The sequence below is a fragment of the Manacus vitellinus genome, unplaced genomic scaffold (genome assembly GCF_001715985.3).
Source record: "Manacus vitellinus isolate BGI_N305 unplaced genomic scaffold, ASM171598v3 scaffold_7_pilon, whole genome shotgun sequence".
Taxonomy (NCBI): domain Eukaryota; kingdom Metazoa; phylum Chordata; class Aves; order Passeriformes; family Pipridae; genus Manacus; species Manacus vitellinus.
Window position 1 is genome coordinate 21,475,085 of NW_021940813.1, and position 17,838 is coordinate 21,492,922.

Sequence of the window (17,838 nt, forward strand, 5' to 3'; positions counted from 1 at the left end):
CCCTTCCTCCCCAAACGTGAGTAAGGGGAGGCGGGCCGATGGATATGCGGAGGTTCCGGGCGGGGGAAGGGAGCGGGTGTGCGCGGTGAGTGTGTGTGTCTGAGTGAGTGTGTGTGTACACAGCGCTGGGAGGGCAGCGCATGCGCCCTGCCTGGCGGGGCCGAATGTTTCCCAAGTGTTTGAAACTGGTATTTGGATTTTCCACGTTGGATCTAGCGCGGCGTATGGGAGCGAGGAGGCTGCGTTGATATCGGCGGGGAGCGGCGGCGGCGGCGGCGGTGAGGAGAGAGCGGGGAAGGGGGGAGCGGAGGAGAAGCGGAGCAGAGCGGCGCTGGCGCAGGCAGAGGGGCTGCCGCTGCCTCTGACAGACACTTTGCAGAGCACATTTTGTTTCCAGATTGTTTCGGAGGAGCTGGTTTAAGCCCCCCTCCTTTCTCCTCCTCCTCCTCCCCCCCTCCCCTCCCCACACACACACACAAATCCCTCTGATTGTTCCTACCACCTCCTTCGTGAATTACCCACAACGACAGCCATTCAATCAGCTGCTGCTGGCTGTAGGGGACTAGCGGAGGGTGTGTGTGTATCTCTCCCCCTCTGTTTCACACAAGAGGAGTCAGATGTAGCTTCCCTCGGTTTTTTTTGGGGGGAGCTACCGAGAGAGGTGGGCAGGGAGTGAGCCCTTCATCGGGGTTACCGTCTTTGAAGGGAGCAGCACTTGCTCTCACACAGAGAGAGGTGTGGGGAAGGATTTTTTTTTTCTTTGCCGGATGAAAATGTTGAGTCCTGCAAACGGAGACCAGCTTCACCTAGTGAACTATGTGGAGGATTATCTGGACTCCATCGAGTCTATGCCCTTCGATCTGCAGAGAAATGTCTCCTTGATGAGGGAAATTGACGCCAAATATCAAGGTAAGTGCTTTCTCTTATGTATGTGTGTGTGTGCGTTCGTGTGTGTGGTGTGGGGCTCGGGGGGGGAGGGTGTCTTTGCCTTTCTTTTCTTCAGAGCTGAGCCTCGGCTCCTTTTGCCCCTCTGCACCCCACAGGGATGGTAGTTTTATTTTTGGGAGGTGAAAGGAGGGAGAAAGCCGGGAGGAAAGATCCGAGGAGAGAGAGGGGCTGATCTGCAGCGTTAGCTCTTGTCATGGGGCGGAACAAAAGGTCTCCGGCTTCTCTTATTAAGCAAGGACTCTGCTTTTCTGTGTAAATTGCTGGCCAAGAAGGCGGGGGCAGGGAAGTGGGGTGTGCGGTGCACAAAGGGGGGCCGTCCTTGGCCGTGGGGCTGAGGTGGAAGGATTTCGGGGTACGGAAGAAAGTGCTGGGTGGACAGAGAGGGAGAGATTACAGCACAACATTTAGGAATGTACAGTATTCATTATGGCTGTAGTAGGGGAGAGAGGCAGCTCGTGAGGGAGGGAGGGAAGGAGGGAGGGAGAAGAGGAGAGGAGGGTTAGGCGAGAGTGGGGGGCAGGGTGTGCTTTCTTCGCTCCCTCCTCGGTGGGTTTCGTTTCACCCGGTGAAACAGCCCCGCTCCGGGGGGCGGGGGGCCGGGGGGGCAGGACCCGGCGTGTGCGGTGTGAGTGTTGGGGGAGTACGGTCGCGTTCACGGCTGGGCTGAAGCGCCCCCTCCCCTGCCCGTGCTCGGGGCACGCCGTCCCCGTCCCCACGGGCGGAGGAAAGGAAGGGGAGGCCGGTCTGCGGGACTCGGGGCAGCTTTGTCACTTGCTCGCTGGCGTCCGCTCGGGAAGGGGGGAGGGGAGGGTGCTTTATTCGTGCCTGCCGGCAGCGGCTGACAGCATGGGGTGCGGGCGGGGGGACCCTTTTCCCTGCCCGCGTTCCCGTGCATGTGGCTTAGGGGGCGGTGGGGCAGCGAGCCCTGCCTGCTGTTCCGCCAGCAGCTCCCTCGGGCAGCCCGCCAGGGGAGCACGGCCGGAAGGGTCCCGAGGGAAACTTCCTCGGGAGCCCACAGGGGCCCTGGCGGGGGAGGAGAGGATAGGATACAGAAGGGGCAGGGCAAGGCATTAATCCCTCGGCCGCCCGTCCAAGCGGGCAACGCTCCCGCGCTGTGGTGGGGAAACCGGTGCCTTGCGCCTTTATAGACCGCCCCTCGTTAGCATATCGCGTTACATCCCGCCCCTCAGCGGCGCTTCATAGGGCGGGGCCCCCCCCATTGGGCCGGCCCGCGCGCCCGCCTCCCCCCGCCTGTTGGCTCCCGGCCCGCCCCGCCCCGCCCCCATTCGGCCCCGCCCTCTCGTGACTTTCGAGAAGCAACTTTTCGGTGGGGTTGATTTGAATTATCTTCGGCCCGCCCGGCCCGTGCGCTCTGATTGGCTGGGGCCCGGCAGGCGGGGGGCGGGCACCGCCGTGGCACACGGGTTGTAGACTGAAACGGTCCCCGGAGAGCGGGGAGGGCCGCTCCCCTCGCGACTCTCCTCGCCCAGTGGCCGGCCGGGGCCGGCGCGAGGGCGCTCCGCTCGCCGCGATTGGCCGCCTCTCCGTGTCAATCATTGTTGTTGCTCCCGTTGGTTTCTTTGGGCTCCGGGTGGGGGCGCGTGGCGAAGGGGGCGGGGTCGCCCCGCCTCCCCCCCCTCAGCCCTCCCGGTTCCGCCGCGCGCCCGCGGGCCGCTACCGGTTCCTGCGCGGTAGAACATGGCGGTCCGTCAACCTCGGGGGCGGCCCCGGGGGGCCGGGCGGTGCCGCAGAAGGGCGGTCGGGGGACGGGCCCCACCCGGTGGTCCCCGCTCGCCATCGGTACCCGCGTGTCCCCTCGACCCCCGGGAGGCTGCGCGAGCCTTGCGCTGGATAATAAGGCCCTGGCAGCGGTTCTACCCCCCCGTGTTAAATGGCGTTTGTGATGTCGGGGCAGGTGCGTTGGCAAATCGCCGGCAAACGCAGCGTTTCTGCTCCCGCTGCCTACAGGCGGGGCACGGGAACGCGATTCCCTGGAATTCCGTGAAAGTCAGCTGCCGTGAGCGGGCAGCCCCAGCCCCCCGAGCTGCTCCACACAGCTGCACGGATGTGTCTTTTGGTGCTGCGCTGCTCGAGCTGCGCATTCTGGCGCCGGTGCTGAGCCATCTCTTTGGCCTCGCACACCCCGTCTCCGCACCAAACGTGTCCTTGCCGGGGCCGCCCCGCAGGATCCCGGATCGCCGCATCCCACCGCCGCTCCTGCAGGACAGCGCTGCGCCGGGAGAGGGTGCGGTGCTGTAGTGTCTGTGCCGTACCAGAGGTGAAGTTTTCCTAATGCCCAACTCCAAGCATAAATTACGTTATGCTATCGAGAGAGACTGTTCTCCGTGGAAGATACCCGCCTACCAAATTCAGAGGGGTTAGGCTCATGGCATCAGTCAAGTACCAGCGCTCAAAGCAATAAACTTGTGCATTGCAGCCACTGAAAATAACTAACACTGCGTTTTTAGTCTTCCTGAATGCTTAATCTGCTGTATTCAGCCACTGTTTCAGTGGCATCTTGGGTTTGACTTTTTTTTGTAGGTTTTTGTTGTTTTGTTTTGGAATCTTTTTTTTGTAGTTAAGCAGGAAAAAAAGCAAATGCTTAAGATGGTTAATAATATATCAAAATACTGGTTTGGTCAGATAGACTATATTGCAGTACCAGCTGACTGGTCGTGCTTGACCAACGTGTGAAGCACAGGCTGCAGCTCTAAAATCCAAAGTAAAGTTTATATAATATTTCCATATCTTCACTGAAAATTAGTATCACATGTGTTCAGAAACTCTGCCCAGGCAAGGCAAAACCTAACTCACAGGGTAACTGTCGGTTACATATGTATCACATTCTCCTATTAAAAATAAATAAATAAAAAGTTTTAAAGAGTTTTGATAATGCTGTTTGCATGTATGAGAAATCCTTGTTTCTGTTAGAGGAATTGAGATCAGATTTTGTATCTCAGTATATTTTGCTCCTCTAAGGCAGAACGTTCTGACCTGTGAGGAAGGGAAAATTCAGAAAAGGAATGAGATGCAGGAAAAACATTCTATGTGTTTTTGAGGACTTAATATGGAAATGCCAAATGTCCTGTGTGCTTTAGTTGATTTGAGTATCATAACAAAATTCAAAAACATCTGCCTAAAAATAGACTTCCTGAACCATTCTTGAAACTTTAAACACTTTTTTTGCATTGTTGTTTCTTATAGACTGTTGGAACAATCCTTGAGGTGTAATTCAGAATCTAACCTATTTTCAGTGCCGGCATTTTAAATCGGAGGCTCTAGCTGCTCCAGTTGTTGCCTATCGTCTTTAATGTTATCTCCTAGCTTTTTTTATCTCCTTCACTGCAGTAAATATTTGATGAAGGTAATATTTCTGTGTTTTAAAAAATAAGCAACATGTATGTTACAGAAGGTATAGGGAGGAAATAATCTAAACATCTTGGATATTGTAATCATAATTCTGTAATCCAGGGATTTACATGGCCTCACGTTTTCAGCAGAAGTAGCTCAGCAGTATTGGATGAAACTTGCCATAGCTTAGGGTCCAGACCATGTATTTGGTGCTTCTGCATCAACTGTCAAGTAAACCAGAATCTGGCTTCTCCACTGATCTGTGCTTTCTTTCTCTCCCACTCTCTTTCTCCCACTCTGTCATTCACTAAAAATGTTAATGTTGTTATATAGAAAATATCCATTAATTTCCTCTCTAATTTTGCAGTCAGTTTTGGAACTTTCAATGGTATGTGTATTTGTTTCGTTAGTTCTTTTTAATTACTGAAAATTTTAAAGGGAAGAATTATCAACATATAAAAATATATTTAGTCCCTAGGGACCAACTAGAACAAAAGTAATCCACTGGAGTCATGAGCCACTTGTCAGATATCAGCTTCGGGGAATCTGTCTTTGATCAGCTTTGCACCTTACAAAAATATGTTGCTGTATGGAAGGAAAAATATGGAAAGGTTTTGTTTAACTATTCTCCCTGTCAAAAATATTTATAGTTTTTATTTCTTCTTTTCAGAGATTCTGAAGGACCTGGACGACTACTATGAAAAATTTAAACGAGAGACAGATGCTGTGCAGAAGAGAAGAATGTTGCACTGCATACAGAGAGCCTTGATTCGAAGTCAGGAACTGGGGGATGAGAAGATCCAAATCGTCAGTCAGATGGTGGAGCTTGTTGAGAACAGAACGAGGCAAGTGGACAGCCACGTGGAACTGTTTGAGACTTGTCAAGAGACTAATGACACCACTGGAAACAGTGGGAAGGCCAGCCAAGATAAGTCAAAGAACGAGACAATCGCACAGGCTGAGAAGCCCAACAACAAGAGATCGAGGAGGCAAAGGAATAATGAGAATCGAGAAAATGCCTCAAACAATCATGATCATGATGACATCACCTCAGGAACACCAAAGGAGAAGAAAGCAAAAACGTCCAAGAAGAAGAAACGATCCAAGGCTAAAGCGGAGCGGGAAGCTTCTCCCCCTGACCTTCCTATTGACCCTAACGAGCCAACATACTGCTTGTGCAACCAAGTCTCCTATGGAGAAATGATAGGATGTGATAATGATGAGTGCCCTATTGAGTGGTTTCACTTTTCGTGCGTGGGACTCAATCATAAACCAAAGGGCAAATGGTACTGCCCCAAATGTAGAGGAGAAAACGAGAAAACTATGGACAAGGCATTGGAAAAGTCTAAAAAAGAAAGGGCATACAATAGGTAGTTTGTAGACTTTTCATAGTGAAGAAAAAAATCACCAAACCAGTGTATTTATTGTCAGTGTCACCTTTGTTGAGGTGAAAGGATTGTAAAATGTATATTTTTAAAGGAGGTTTAAAACTGAGGCATTCCTGTTACAGGGACGGCAATAAGCAATTTTGTTTTTCATTTGGTAAGCTGTAACAAGAATGTGGTCTGTGGACCAATGTATTCCAAAAGTAAAGTTATAAGAATATTTGGGTGTTTCTTAAAAGCTAAATTAATAATTTTCTGTATTTCTTTTTTTTTTTTTTAGTGCTTGTAGCACTCTGCCCATTAAAATTTTGATGACAAATATCTCTGAAATGTAATTTTGTTTTCTTTAATAAAAAATGTTATTTACCTTTTGAGCAAAATTGTTAAATAGTTTAACCACCTGGTTGTATCTGAATAAAACTACAGTACATTACAAATGTTACTTCTTTTGGTGATAAGCAGTGCAAGAGCGAACAAAAGGAGGGTAAAATTTGGTTCCTGCTACAAAGTGTCAGTATAACAGTTCAATAGCAAATGTTTAAATAGGCTTAGAGGATTATTTTTTAAAACAAAAAGTTAATGGTTAAATTTTACACAACAAATATTTTATATGCTGGCCAGGTACCACAAAGGCCATTTTAAAATGATTGAATATGTTTTATATTTAACCGGGAAGTGGTTTAGTAATGAGACATAACATAAATGAAGCTTTATACTGTCACAGATAGTGGTGTAGCAATCCTTAATTTGTTTAAGTTGTATAAATGTACATTTTAAGTGGAGTTGCACTTACTGTATTATATTTGGAAATGCAGCCAAATGCCATTGTGTAACCAATGTGCATTTTCTGCTGTATGTATGAAAATTGTACAGATGTGATATTATGAAATAAATGAAACGACTTTGACAGTTTGCTTCTTTAGCAATCATGTTTAATGATCATTCATATAGCTTGAAAAAAAAAATTGTCTTTAGCCTTAGCAGCTCCAGCAAGCTGCTGCTGGAAAGCCTGAAACTGTTGTAGTGGTAACCAAATTACAGTTCTGATAATGAATCTTCACAGAGCAATGTTGTAGGAGAGCCAAAATGGCATTTAACTTTCCATCTGAATCTTCTCATTTTGGGCTTGCAGTCACTCCCAGACCCAGACATCTATCTGAAAATCAGTATTATAGAGCTGGTCTTGTTCAGTTGTTCTTATGCTTTTTCACTATGGATATAAATTACTCCATTTTTGTTATCAGCTGAAGGATCTTCTGTGTTTCAGCATTTTCAAAGTATTGTTGCGGCCATTCCAGGCCAGGCATTTTTATTCTTCATGGTCACCTCATACAAAAACATACTTGCTATGACCAAGGTGCAATGCCAGGTATCCAGGTCCTCTGCCACTTAGATGGATAGTGAAGCTTGGCCAGGTCTTTTCCTTCACCTCTGTGGCTTGGAGGGCTTGACATTCTGGCTGAGCAGATTTCATCTCCTTGTCCACCTGCAGGCCTTCACTCCAGGTGAGAAGTGAATGAGATCAGCAGTAAGAAGGCCATGGAAGTGGAGGTTGTGAAATCTGTTGGGTCAGACAAAAGTCTTGTGTAAGAACATGGGAGGCTGGGGTTGGATTTTTTTTGAACACAGCCTTCTGTTTATAATTGTTTTGTTATTTGAACAGTGAAACCTTGAAATGAGTCCACTTTTCCCCCCAGTGTATTCCACCAGATCTTTCTGTTGGAAGTAGGGGTTTGGATCCAGTTGAAAACAAGACAGCTGGAGGGGCTCAGTGTTTTCTAGTGATGTACTGAAAAGCCCCAAAATGCACTGCATCACCTTGCATGGATATTGCCTGCCAAACAGATATGCTCACAGTGACAAATAGAAATCCTGTTTTCCTTCTATATAGGTGCACTAAGTGCCTGTGCATCTGCATTCGTGTTTCCAGTCGCTACAGACTGTGTCATTACACTGAGCCATCAGACTGTGTTGTTACACTGAGCCGTCTGTGCTCGGGGCAAGTGACCACTCCAGATCAGTCTCCTGCTCCCAAGGTGGTTCAGGGTTGGTGTGTAATTTTTCTACTCTCTTACCCTTCTATTTTCCTCTTCTGGAAAAGCCGTTTTCCCTACACACGTACTGATCTTTCCTACTCCTCCCTCCCTCCCCTTGCTGTTGTGGCTGATGCCGACGTTTCTGGTCTTTTCTGCCTCAGCTGTTCTGTCGTCCTCCCACCAGCCTACATTGAGAACATCGGTACTGAGCAGCAGGACTGTACTAGCGAAACCCTAGTGAAAGTTTGTGTAGGAACTAGTGCAGACATGGTTTCAAACCAAGCCTTTTTCACAAAATGTCTGCATTGGTTCTGCAGGGCGTTTTGAGTGTGAAAAGCCAGAAGGAAACAACAAAGGTGCAAAGGAGGATGGTGAGAAAGTTCAGCTGAAGATGGATCAGTAGATCCATATTTATACTGCCCCTAAATGAATATTTTTTCAGCTGCTGAAAGCTGGCTGTGGTCTCCCATATTTCAGCCTTTTGCTGAAGGCCAGCTGCTGGTCTGCAAAGCAGCTTGGAGTTATGTCCCTTTCCACATTTTTTCCCAGACTTGTGTTACCTTCACAGCTCACCCTGTTACAACCTGCAGTGCTGTTCTGCTCCCTTGATCCTGAGGGCTCACTGGACTGGCATGGAACCATTTGACAGGTCTGGTTTCAGTCGATGGGCACAATTAGCTACTTTAGTTGGATTTGAGGGACTCTGCTGTAGCACTAAGCTCTTTGTTGGTGGAAGTGGAGCCATCTCATGTTATACTGGCATACTGCCAAGTGATGTGGACTGTGCAAACTTTGTCCTGGCTTTGGTATCTCGTCTAAAATGCTGCCTTTACAAACTGTTCTTGACAGATCCTCCTTTCTTAGTTATTTGCAGTGAATTTAATGGTCACAAGAAACTGTCATCCTTTGAGCCAATTTTCATTATTTCTGCATGATGGATCAGCTATTTTGCAAGTTTTCTTATATTGCCCAGCAGAGTGATGGTGCTGTGATTTGGAGAGATCATCTGCAGGTTTGAGAAAACATTTTACTCTCTTGATGACGCTTTCCCACTGAGACTACTAACAAAAGGCTTGAGTGAGAGGGAGACTTCTAGGAGCTGAGCTAAGGCTTCTGACCTATTTCTCACAGGCTAGTAAGTGGCTATCAGGTGTGGTAGCATTAATGCAAGGTATAAAAGTCATTTGGTGTTTGCTGAGGAGGAAGTCACAGCATCAGGAATCACAAACTTCTTAAACTTCTCAATGAAGTCATTTAGGCAGCTGTAATCACTGCTGTTCTGTGTGGTAGGTGTCACAGGCATGTCCATGTCATGTTGCTGAACCCTTGAGCTGAAAGTCCTTCCAGCTACTGAAAGGCACCATTTCAACACTCAAATCAAGGGAGCTGACAGCAGACCTCACCCCTGAGTCCTCAGCAGCAGATTTGTTCTGCAGGGGGGCAGCTGCCAGTGCAGAGCTGGTGCTGGAGGCACAAGCTGGGCGGTAAAAGGCATCAGCGAGGGAGCCCTGTGGGTGCTATGGAGCTCCACTTGCAAAATGTTCCCAGCAGGATGGGGAGAGAGACCTACCAGAAGCCTGAACCAGCAGAGCAGAGCATCAGTTTCAACAATTATGCCATCTGAAAGCATCCCAATTAAGCAGAACTACTGTCTCCATTGAGAAGCAGCAACCCTGGTCATGCGTATCATTAGGTTTAAATAGGTTTCTTACTAATTATACACAGTTGCTGATAAACTGTGTCCTAATTTCTTGGAGCATGCAGAATAAGTACAATTGAATTGGACTGCTCCACTGGTTTCATTTTTTGGTAGGGTATTTTTAGTTAATCTTTTAAATTGTAATAACAATGAAAGAGAGAGAGAAAAGTATTGTAAATTGTTTCACAGAATATAATAAAAAAATTTCCGTAATAGAAATGCTTCAAAAGAAGTTTGAATATCTTTGGAGTGCATTCTGTTGCTTTAGTTAGATTTATCATTCTCATGGCCTATTTGCTCTATGTCCATAAAAAAAACCAACCCACCCTTTTGCAGGAATAGTTCAAAACAGCTAATAATTTCTGAGTAGCAAAAGTAGTGTGAGCAAAAGCAGTGTGTGTATCAAAAGAGTAGTGCGAGTAGTGTAATGTCAAAAAATGATCAAGCTAATAATGCTCTGTGCAGTTTCCCATCTTCCCAGGTGTTACTGAAGTCCCAAATACAGCAAGCAGGAGGAATGATGCAGTAAGGAAGAGCACTGGAGCAAATGCAGTATGTATAGGAAATGCTGTAAACAGTATTAAGGTTTTCTCCTGAATTTAAGATTACATTTCCAAGATTACTTTTCCCAGTAAGCATTTGTTGTTGGTAGTCAAAAAAAGCTGAGGTATCCCTGTCCCATCTCACAGCAGGAGAGCTGTGTTAGTGACCAGGGCAGCTGGGGGGGGAGGCTGGTGATGTTCCTCAGTTGCAGGCTTCTTGTCTCTGTGTGGAACCTTATTCCCAGGTTGAATTAATCCTTAGTTGACTTTATAAACATATTTGCCAGGGGTGGAAGAAGAAGAAAGGTGGTTGATACCAAACTTTTAAAAACAGATACCAGCATTTAAAGTTCCAGCTCATACTCAAAAAGTGTAGGGAAACATTGTGGCTTAACATCCCCTATTGGATCTGGTTCGAGATGGAGTTCAGCCCTCACAGTGCTGTGCTTTGCATTGTTAGCTAGAAAGGAGATGATAACACGCCAGTGTTTTGGCTACTGCTGAGCAGTGCTGGCACAGCATCAGCACTGTCTCTCCAATGTTCTGCCCCCCATCAGTAGACTGGGGGCGTGCAAGATCTTGGGAGGGGACACAACTAGGACAGCTGACCCAAACTGACCAAAGGGCTATTCCATAGCATATGACGTCTGCTCGGATACAAAAGATAAGAAAAGGAAGAAGAAGGAGGGGACATTCATTATTTACTGCACTTGCCTTCCAGAGCAAACGCTACCCATGCTGAAGCCCTGTCCCGGGAAGCGGCCGGACATCACCTGTTGATGGGAAGTAGAGAATAAAGTCTTTGGTGTTCTTCTCTTTGCTTGTGTATGCACAACCTTTCGCTTTTGCTTTGCTAAACTGCCTTATCTCAACCTACAAGTTGCCTTCCATCTTTTTTTCTCTCCCCTGCCTGGCTGAGAAGGGGGGTGATAGAGTGGCTTGGTGGGCACTTGGCATCCAGCCAGGGTCAACTACCACAATCCTTTTTGGTACCTAATGTGGGGTGAGACAACGACATTATATATATGTATTGCATGCTATAATAACAGTAGTCATTGAGTAGCAAGCTACTGTGCGGGGCACGGAGTTTGTCAGCTGCACTGCTTATCGCTTTATTTTGCTGAGCTTGGGAACATGTTAATACAAACAATGGCTCTGTGCTTTTCCCTGGCATTGATGGCCTTGCTGTGCTGGGGGACCTATCTTGTGGAGACAATGAGGGAATACATCTCCCTACCCGGAACTGTTGTGGATACTCTTATTATGCAGGCTCCCGCAGTCCTTGTTCATCCTTACATGATCTGTTTAATACTAATTAGTACTGTAAGCATATTATGGTGTTTGTGGAATCTGGTGTCATCCTGGTATAAGAGAAAACAAATTTTGAATGAGGTGATGTCGAAATGTGCCCTGAAGAGACCAGTGCCTGGGTGGCAGGGGGTGTGGAAGGATTTGGGCAGGTTCCTAGGGCGGTTATCACCTCCCATTGCCTGGGACTTTACACCTGAACAGGTATTCAACCCTGGCAAGCTAACACATCACCTGATAGAAGGGTGCCTTGCCCAACCCAATGAAAACCAGAGGCTTTTTGCCCTATACTGGGGCCTGGCCTGTGCCTATAGAGCCACAGTTCAGTACTCTCAGAGGACTGTAGTGGAGGCAGGGATCCAAACTGCATTTGAGGACACCATGGTTGAGAAAGGGACTCAAACCACAACTACTGTAACTGTCCCTGTGGTGGAAAAGAAAAGGGGGACAAGGAGAACTACAGGTCCATATTGTCAGTTAGAAAGAGAGGAAGAAGAAGCCAAAGAAAAAGAACAAGAAGAAGAAGAAGGAGAGGAAGAAGAAGACGAAAAAGAAGAAGATGAATCATCGGGAAAGGAACGATCTGATCAAGAAGCCAGTCCTTCAACAAATAAATCTGAGAAAGGAGTGAGAGAATTCAAACAGGAAATGGAAGTCAACCGGTCCCCGACCTCATCAGAACTTCGAGACTTGCGGGAAGATTACAGCCGCCAGCCAGGTGAGCGGATTTCTGCCTGGCTGCTTCGATGCTGGGATTATGGGGCTGACAGTGAGCTACTGGAAGGCAGAGAAGCCCAACAGCTGGGATCCCTTGCTAGAGATCGGGGAATTGAAAGAGGAATTGGAAAAGAGGCAGCAATTCACAGTCTCTGGAGACGGCTCCTCTCAAGTGTGAGGGCAAGATATCCATTTAAGGAAGATCTTGTGAACTCCCCAGGAAAGTGGACTACTGCAGATGAAGGTATCCAGTACTTGAGAGAATTAGCAGTGGTGGAAGTCATCTATAGTGATTTAAATAATGATAGTGTCTCTAAAGATCCAGAGGATGTCCCCTGCACAATGGCCATGTGGAGGAAGGTGATTCAAAGTGCCCCTGCTTCTTATTCTAACAGCTTGGCAGCACTGTATTACCCAGAAATGGATACACCAACTGTAGAGAGAGCATCTTTCTGGCTCAAAAACTTAGAAGAAACCCTCTGTACCTCCTCATCCCTACAGGCCAGCACCTCAGCTGTCAAGGGCAGCCCAAGAAATCAGTTTTCTCCTGCCCTGATCAGAGGGAAAGAGAGTCCCAGACAGATGACACGTGGTGCACTCTGGTTCTTTCTGTGTGACCAGGGGGAAGATATGAGGAAGTGGGATGGTGAACCCACCTTTAAGCTGGAAGCCCGTGTACGTGAACTGAAAGAGAAGAGAGCTGTTAAGAAGGGACCACCCAAGAAGACTGTCAGCATAGTTTCTGTAGACACAGAAAGGCAATCAGCAATCTCCCAGACATAGAAGAACTGAAATTACCTCTCCTGATCCTGGTGGGGGGACTTCTGGTCTGGCACTGCAAGGGTCAGACAGTGAATACTCTGACCAGGAGCAGGAATAGAGGGTCCCTGCCTTTGACCAGGAGGAGGAAAGGGATGACTGGATATATTGGATTTTATGGCCTGGCACATCAGACCCCCAGAAATATATAAGGCTTTGGTAGATACTGGTGCATAGTGTACGCTGGTGCCATTGGGGAACAGGGAAACAGAACCCATCTTGATCTCTGGAGTGACAAGGGGATGTCTGTATTGGAGGCTGAAGAGAGCTTAACAAGGGACGAGTGGGAAAAGCACCCTTTTATGACTGGCCCAGAGGCCCTTTGTATCCTTGGAACTGAGTACCTCAAGAGAGGTACTTCAAGGACCCAAAGGGGTACCAATGCGTTTTTGGTGTAGCCACTGTGAATACAGAGAAGACCCAGCAGTTGTTTCCTCTCCTGGCCTCTCAGAAGATCCCTGCATCGTGGGGTTGCTGCAAGCTGAACAGCAGGTGTGGATTGCTACCAGAACAGTGCACTGGCGGCAATACCACAGAGAGACTTCCTGGCTCCCCTACCTGAGCTGATTCATAAACTGGAGTCATCAGCAAGACTCATTCACCTTTAAATAGTCCCACATGGTCAGTGAAAAAGTCTGATGGAGGGTGAAGACTGTCATGGCCCAAATGAAGTTGAGTGAACTGAACCCTGAACCACTGAGTGTTGCCACATCAGACATGTTAGAGCTCCAATATGGGTCTAAGGCAGCCAAGTGGTATTCTACAGGTGACACCGCCAATGCATTTTTCTCAATTCCTTTGGCAGCAGATTGCAGATCACAGTGTGCTTTTCACATGAGGGGGTTAAACCTGGAATCAACTGCCCCCGTAGTGGAAACAGAGCCCTACCATATGTCATGGACTAATCCAAACTGTACTGGAAATGGGTGATGCTCCTGAGCATCTACATTGACTACATCATGGTGTGGGACAACAAGGCAGAAGTGTTTGAGAAGGGAAAAAGAGTAATTCAGATTCTTCTGAAAGCTGGGTTTGCTGTAAAGAAAAGCAAGGTCAAGGGACCTGCACAGGATATTCATTCCTTGGGAATAAAATGGCAGGAGGGATGCCATCATGTGCCCATGGATGCAGTAAACAAGATAACAGCTATGTCTCCACCAGCTAACAAGCAGGAAATACAAACTTTCCTAGGCCTTGTGGGGTTCTGGAGAATGTGTGTTCCAGGTTACAGTCAGCTTGTGAGTCCCCTCTACTGAGTGACCCAAAAGAACTATCTTGAATGGGGCCCTGAGCAACAGCAAGTCATTCCTGTGCTGCAATCAAGTGAGCCACGTGAGTAAAATCTCCCTGGAAGAGAGGGCAGTGGCTGGGTTTTCCTTATGGTGAGGCCTGGCAAACTGACTGTATTGGACCACTGCCACAAACATGCCAAGGCAACCGCTACATACTGACCATGGTGGAGGCAACTACTGTTTGTCTAGAAGCATACCCTGTAAACCATGCCACTGCTCAAAAGACAATCTTGGTCAAGAAAAGGCACATTTTGTGGCAACGTGGTACCCTGGAAAGAACTAAATTAGACAATGGGACTTATTTTCAGAATAACTTCAAAAACTCTTGAGCAAAGAAACATGGCAGAGTGGGTGTATGACATCCCCTATCCCTCACAAGCCTCTGGTAAGATTGAGAGGGTATAATGGGTTGCTGAGGACTGTGTTAAGAGCATTAGGCAATGGGTCATGGAAGCATTGGCATGGAAATTTAGCAGAAGCCCTTTGGCTGGTTAACACCGGAGAATCTGCTAACCGCCCTAGTCCTGCCCAAACAAAATCCCTGCATACTGTGGGAGGAGACAAGGTACCCATATAACGCATGGGGAAGTGGCTGGGGAAGTCAGTGTGGATTTCTCCTCACATGGGAAAAGGCAAACCCATCCGTGGGATTGTCTTTTCTTGAGGACCTGGGTATACTTGGTGGGTAATGCAGAAGGATGGGGAGACACGGTGTGTGCCTCAAGGAGATTTAACCTTGGGGGGAAAATAATCTGTGGTGTAAGTTGTATGTTGCAGGAAGTAAAGTAACAGGAAGGACATGAACTGACGAAGAGTGAATTTTGCAAGGAGCAAGGCGAGTGCAATGGCAACCCAGGCTGAACCGCTGTTGGTGCCCAACAATCAAGTGTGCTGCTTCTCCTGCCCTGAGCACCCATCTTGGTGGGATGGAGTCTAAGTCATGGCCTGTTTCTCTACATCTGGAGAGCTGGAGGAAGCCCATGGAATGGAAAAATAATGTCTATCTATGAAAGGACTGGGGATAATAGTTAATGAAAAAGTATCAATCTGTATGCTGGGTATAAATATGGTTTAAGGATGTAGTTAAAGGTGTAAGTGTTGGTAAGCAGAGATTTCAATAATGAGAAGTAAATACAGTGGAGTAGTTAGAAGATTAAATTTTGTGGGTTCTGAGTATGACACAAATGATATGGAATAAGCAGTGGAGATTGTATTTGGTCTAGCTGAGAGGGAGTTCATTTTCTCCATTGCATTGTTAGCTAGAAAGAAGATGATAACACACCAGTGTCTTGGCTACTGCTGAGCAGTGTTGGCACAGCATCGGCACTGTCTCTCCAACGTTCTGCCCCCCATCAGTAAACTGGGGGTGTGCAAGATCTTGGGAGGGGACACAACTAGGACAGCTGACCCAAACTGACCAAAGGGCTATTCCATAGCATATGACATCTGCTCGGATATAAAAGACAAGAAAAGGAGGAGGAAGCAGGGGGCATTCATTATTTACAATGTTTACCTTCCGGAAAAACCGCTACTCGTGCTGAAGCCCTGTCCCGGGAAGTGGCCAGACATCACTTGTTGATGGGAAGTAGAGAATAAAGGCTTTGATGTTTGTTTCCTTTGCCTGTGCACACACAACCTTTCATTTTGCTTTAGTAAACTGCCTTATCTCAACCTATGAGTTGTTTTCCGTCTTATTTTCTGTCTTCTGTCCAGCTGAGTAGGGGGTTGATAGAGTGGCTTGGTGGGCACTTGACATCCAGCCAGGGTAACCCACCACACATTCTTGAGAGGGACTGGTTTCTTTGCTGTTCTCTTCAATACCTTAGTAGTTCAGCTAACCATTTTTAAAGACCTTGCATATTGTGCATCTAGTCATAGTAGATGACTACTACAGATGCTGCAGGAACAAAGAGTGTGAAATTAATCCCGTTTTGGTGGATGGACAAGTTGTAGAAGTCAAAATTCCTTTCAATCGTTGGGGTGCAAATCTAACCTCTACCCAAATTTCAGGAAACTAGTGAAGCAGAGAGAAAAAAGGTGTCTAACAGGGAAGAATTCCTTGCAGTACAGTAACTTGAGTTTATATGTGACTGTGCTGTAAGCACTATGTGCCTGTGCACTGAGTCTGTCCCCCTCAAAAAAAGTTTCAAGACAATTCTTCCAATTACTTATCAAATGTAGTCCTTTGCATAGTGACAGGAATGTTAATTTTTTAATCTTGTCTAAGTAGTTGTTTTTATTTTTAATAGCTTACCTTAATAAGTCAGCCTTCCTCTACAGCTGTCAGCTGAGACTGAGGGCTGGAAGAGGCTCCATGGGATCTGCAGAAGATGTAGGCAGTGGGTGAGTTCATGCTGGTAGTACGTTGGTTGTCCACACAGACACTGGCTGAACTGGGTCTGAACTTCTGCTTGTGCTTCTTGCTTTGGGGAAAGGATCCTGATGCAAAGACAATGGAGTTTTTTCTTGTATTTGGCTTGCTGACAAGTCAAGTAAGGCCCTAAAAGATTAACATATCCTGGGCTCATAGCTCAGCAATATAAAATAAAACCAAACCAACAAACCCCCAAAAAGACAAAAAAAACCAAACCAAAAAAACCACCTCAAAAAAACCACCTTAAAATAAACTTGGATACATTAAGTGAATATTATAAAACTTGGGTAAGACAGATTGAGTCACCTTTATGCTCTCACTTTGTGGAAGAATTAATGCAATTTAAATGGCTGTTGTCCCCTCAGTGCTTTACATCCTGAACTCCCTCATCGTACAATACAACTTGCTAGTTCAATTTTTTTTTCAAAATAAATCAAACTTGGGGAAAAATAGGGTTTTAGTGATAAGGATTAGAAATACGAGTGAACTGTGCATAAATGATTTACCTGCATACAGAAAGGAATGTTTTGTAATGTTAATTAAAAGATATACATCAGGGGACTTTTCTTTCTGCCAGCCTCCTCTCTCCTTGAGATTTGCGTGGTTGCATCTGAAATAAAATACCCTGTTCTCATAATAGCTTCTCCAGTCTTATAACTTGAGGAACAGACAATTTACCAAGAGTCCTATCAGTAAAAGATGAATTGCTAGATTCATGTTCCACACAGTGATTTTATTCAACAACTAAAATATTAAGGGCAATTCTTTCAGGAAAGTCCCCTGAGTTTGAATGCTTTAGTTTGTACGTGTCTCTGGAGGACATTGGAAGTAGAAAGAAATGAATGTAACATGTCTAAAACTTTAATCAAGTCTAATCTATGGTCACAGTTACTTTAAAACTTTGATCATGATCATATCATTTTGGTAGTGTCACCGCAGAAGAGAAATATGATTGTTGGGATGCCCTGATTTTGCATTTCCATGCTTTATCGGGATTTTATTTATTTTATGTTTTTTCTCAGTTTTTTATCTGCTGACCCTATTCTGCTTGGATTGGAGACAGCTTCAAGAAGACAAAAGTAATATTTTTAAATTAAAATTACCGATAGTGCTCTCAACCTTTGTTATCCACACTAATCTTTTTTTTCTGGGAGAGGTGCTGTGAGAGCTCCTTTATGCTGAGCCCTTAGAATCAACACAAAGGAACCCTTACAAAAGGGAGAGAGAGACTTGTAAAGAGTGGAAATAAGGTTACAATAGCAAGGTAAACAGCTGGATTTTGGTATCACAAATAACCCTTCTTGGGCCATAATAGATTTAAAGGAATTCTGTCTAAATAGCTTCAAGGGAAATAGAGCATGAGATTT

General features: G+C 46.4%; 1 protein-coding gene across 2 annotated transcripts; it reads left to right on the plus strand.

Annotated features, from left to right (window-relative positions):
- The first annotated feature begins 55 nt into the window (after nt 1-55).
- Nucleotides 56-6,607, plus strand: ING1 (inhibitor of growth family member 1). 2 transcript variants are annotated; one of them, XM_008927923.3, is made up of 2 exons: nt 56-909; nt 4,970-6,607. In XM_008927923.3, the coding sequence occupies exons 1-2, from the start codon at nt 768-770 to the stop codon at nt 5,671-5,673; spliced, it is 846 nt and encodes a 281-aa protein (XP_008926171.1). In that variant the 5' UTR covers nt 56-767; the 3' UTR covers nt 5,674-6,607. The 2 variants fall into 2 exon arrangements, with proteins under 2 accessions (XP_008926171.1, XP_017939657.1); XM_018084168.2 differs by lacking the exon at nt 56-909 and adding an exon at nt 3,455-4,312.
- The last annotated feature ends 11,231 nt before the right edge of the window (nt 6,608-17,838 follow it).

What these genes read in the sequence shown, in the direction of transcription:
- ING1 (XM_008927923.3), top strand. Translation starts at nt 768, where the DNA reads ATGAAAATGTTGAGTCCTGCAAACGGAGACCAGCTTCACCTAGTGAAC. An exon ending in AATTGACGCCAAATATCAAG is followed by an intron (nt 910 to 4,969) that starts GTAAGTGCTTTC and finishes TCTTCTTTTCAG; the next exon opens with AGATTCTGAAGGACCTGGAC.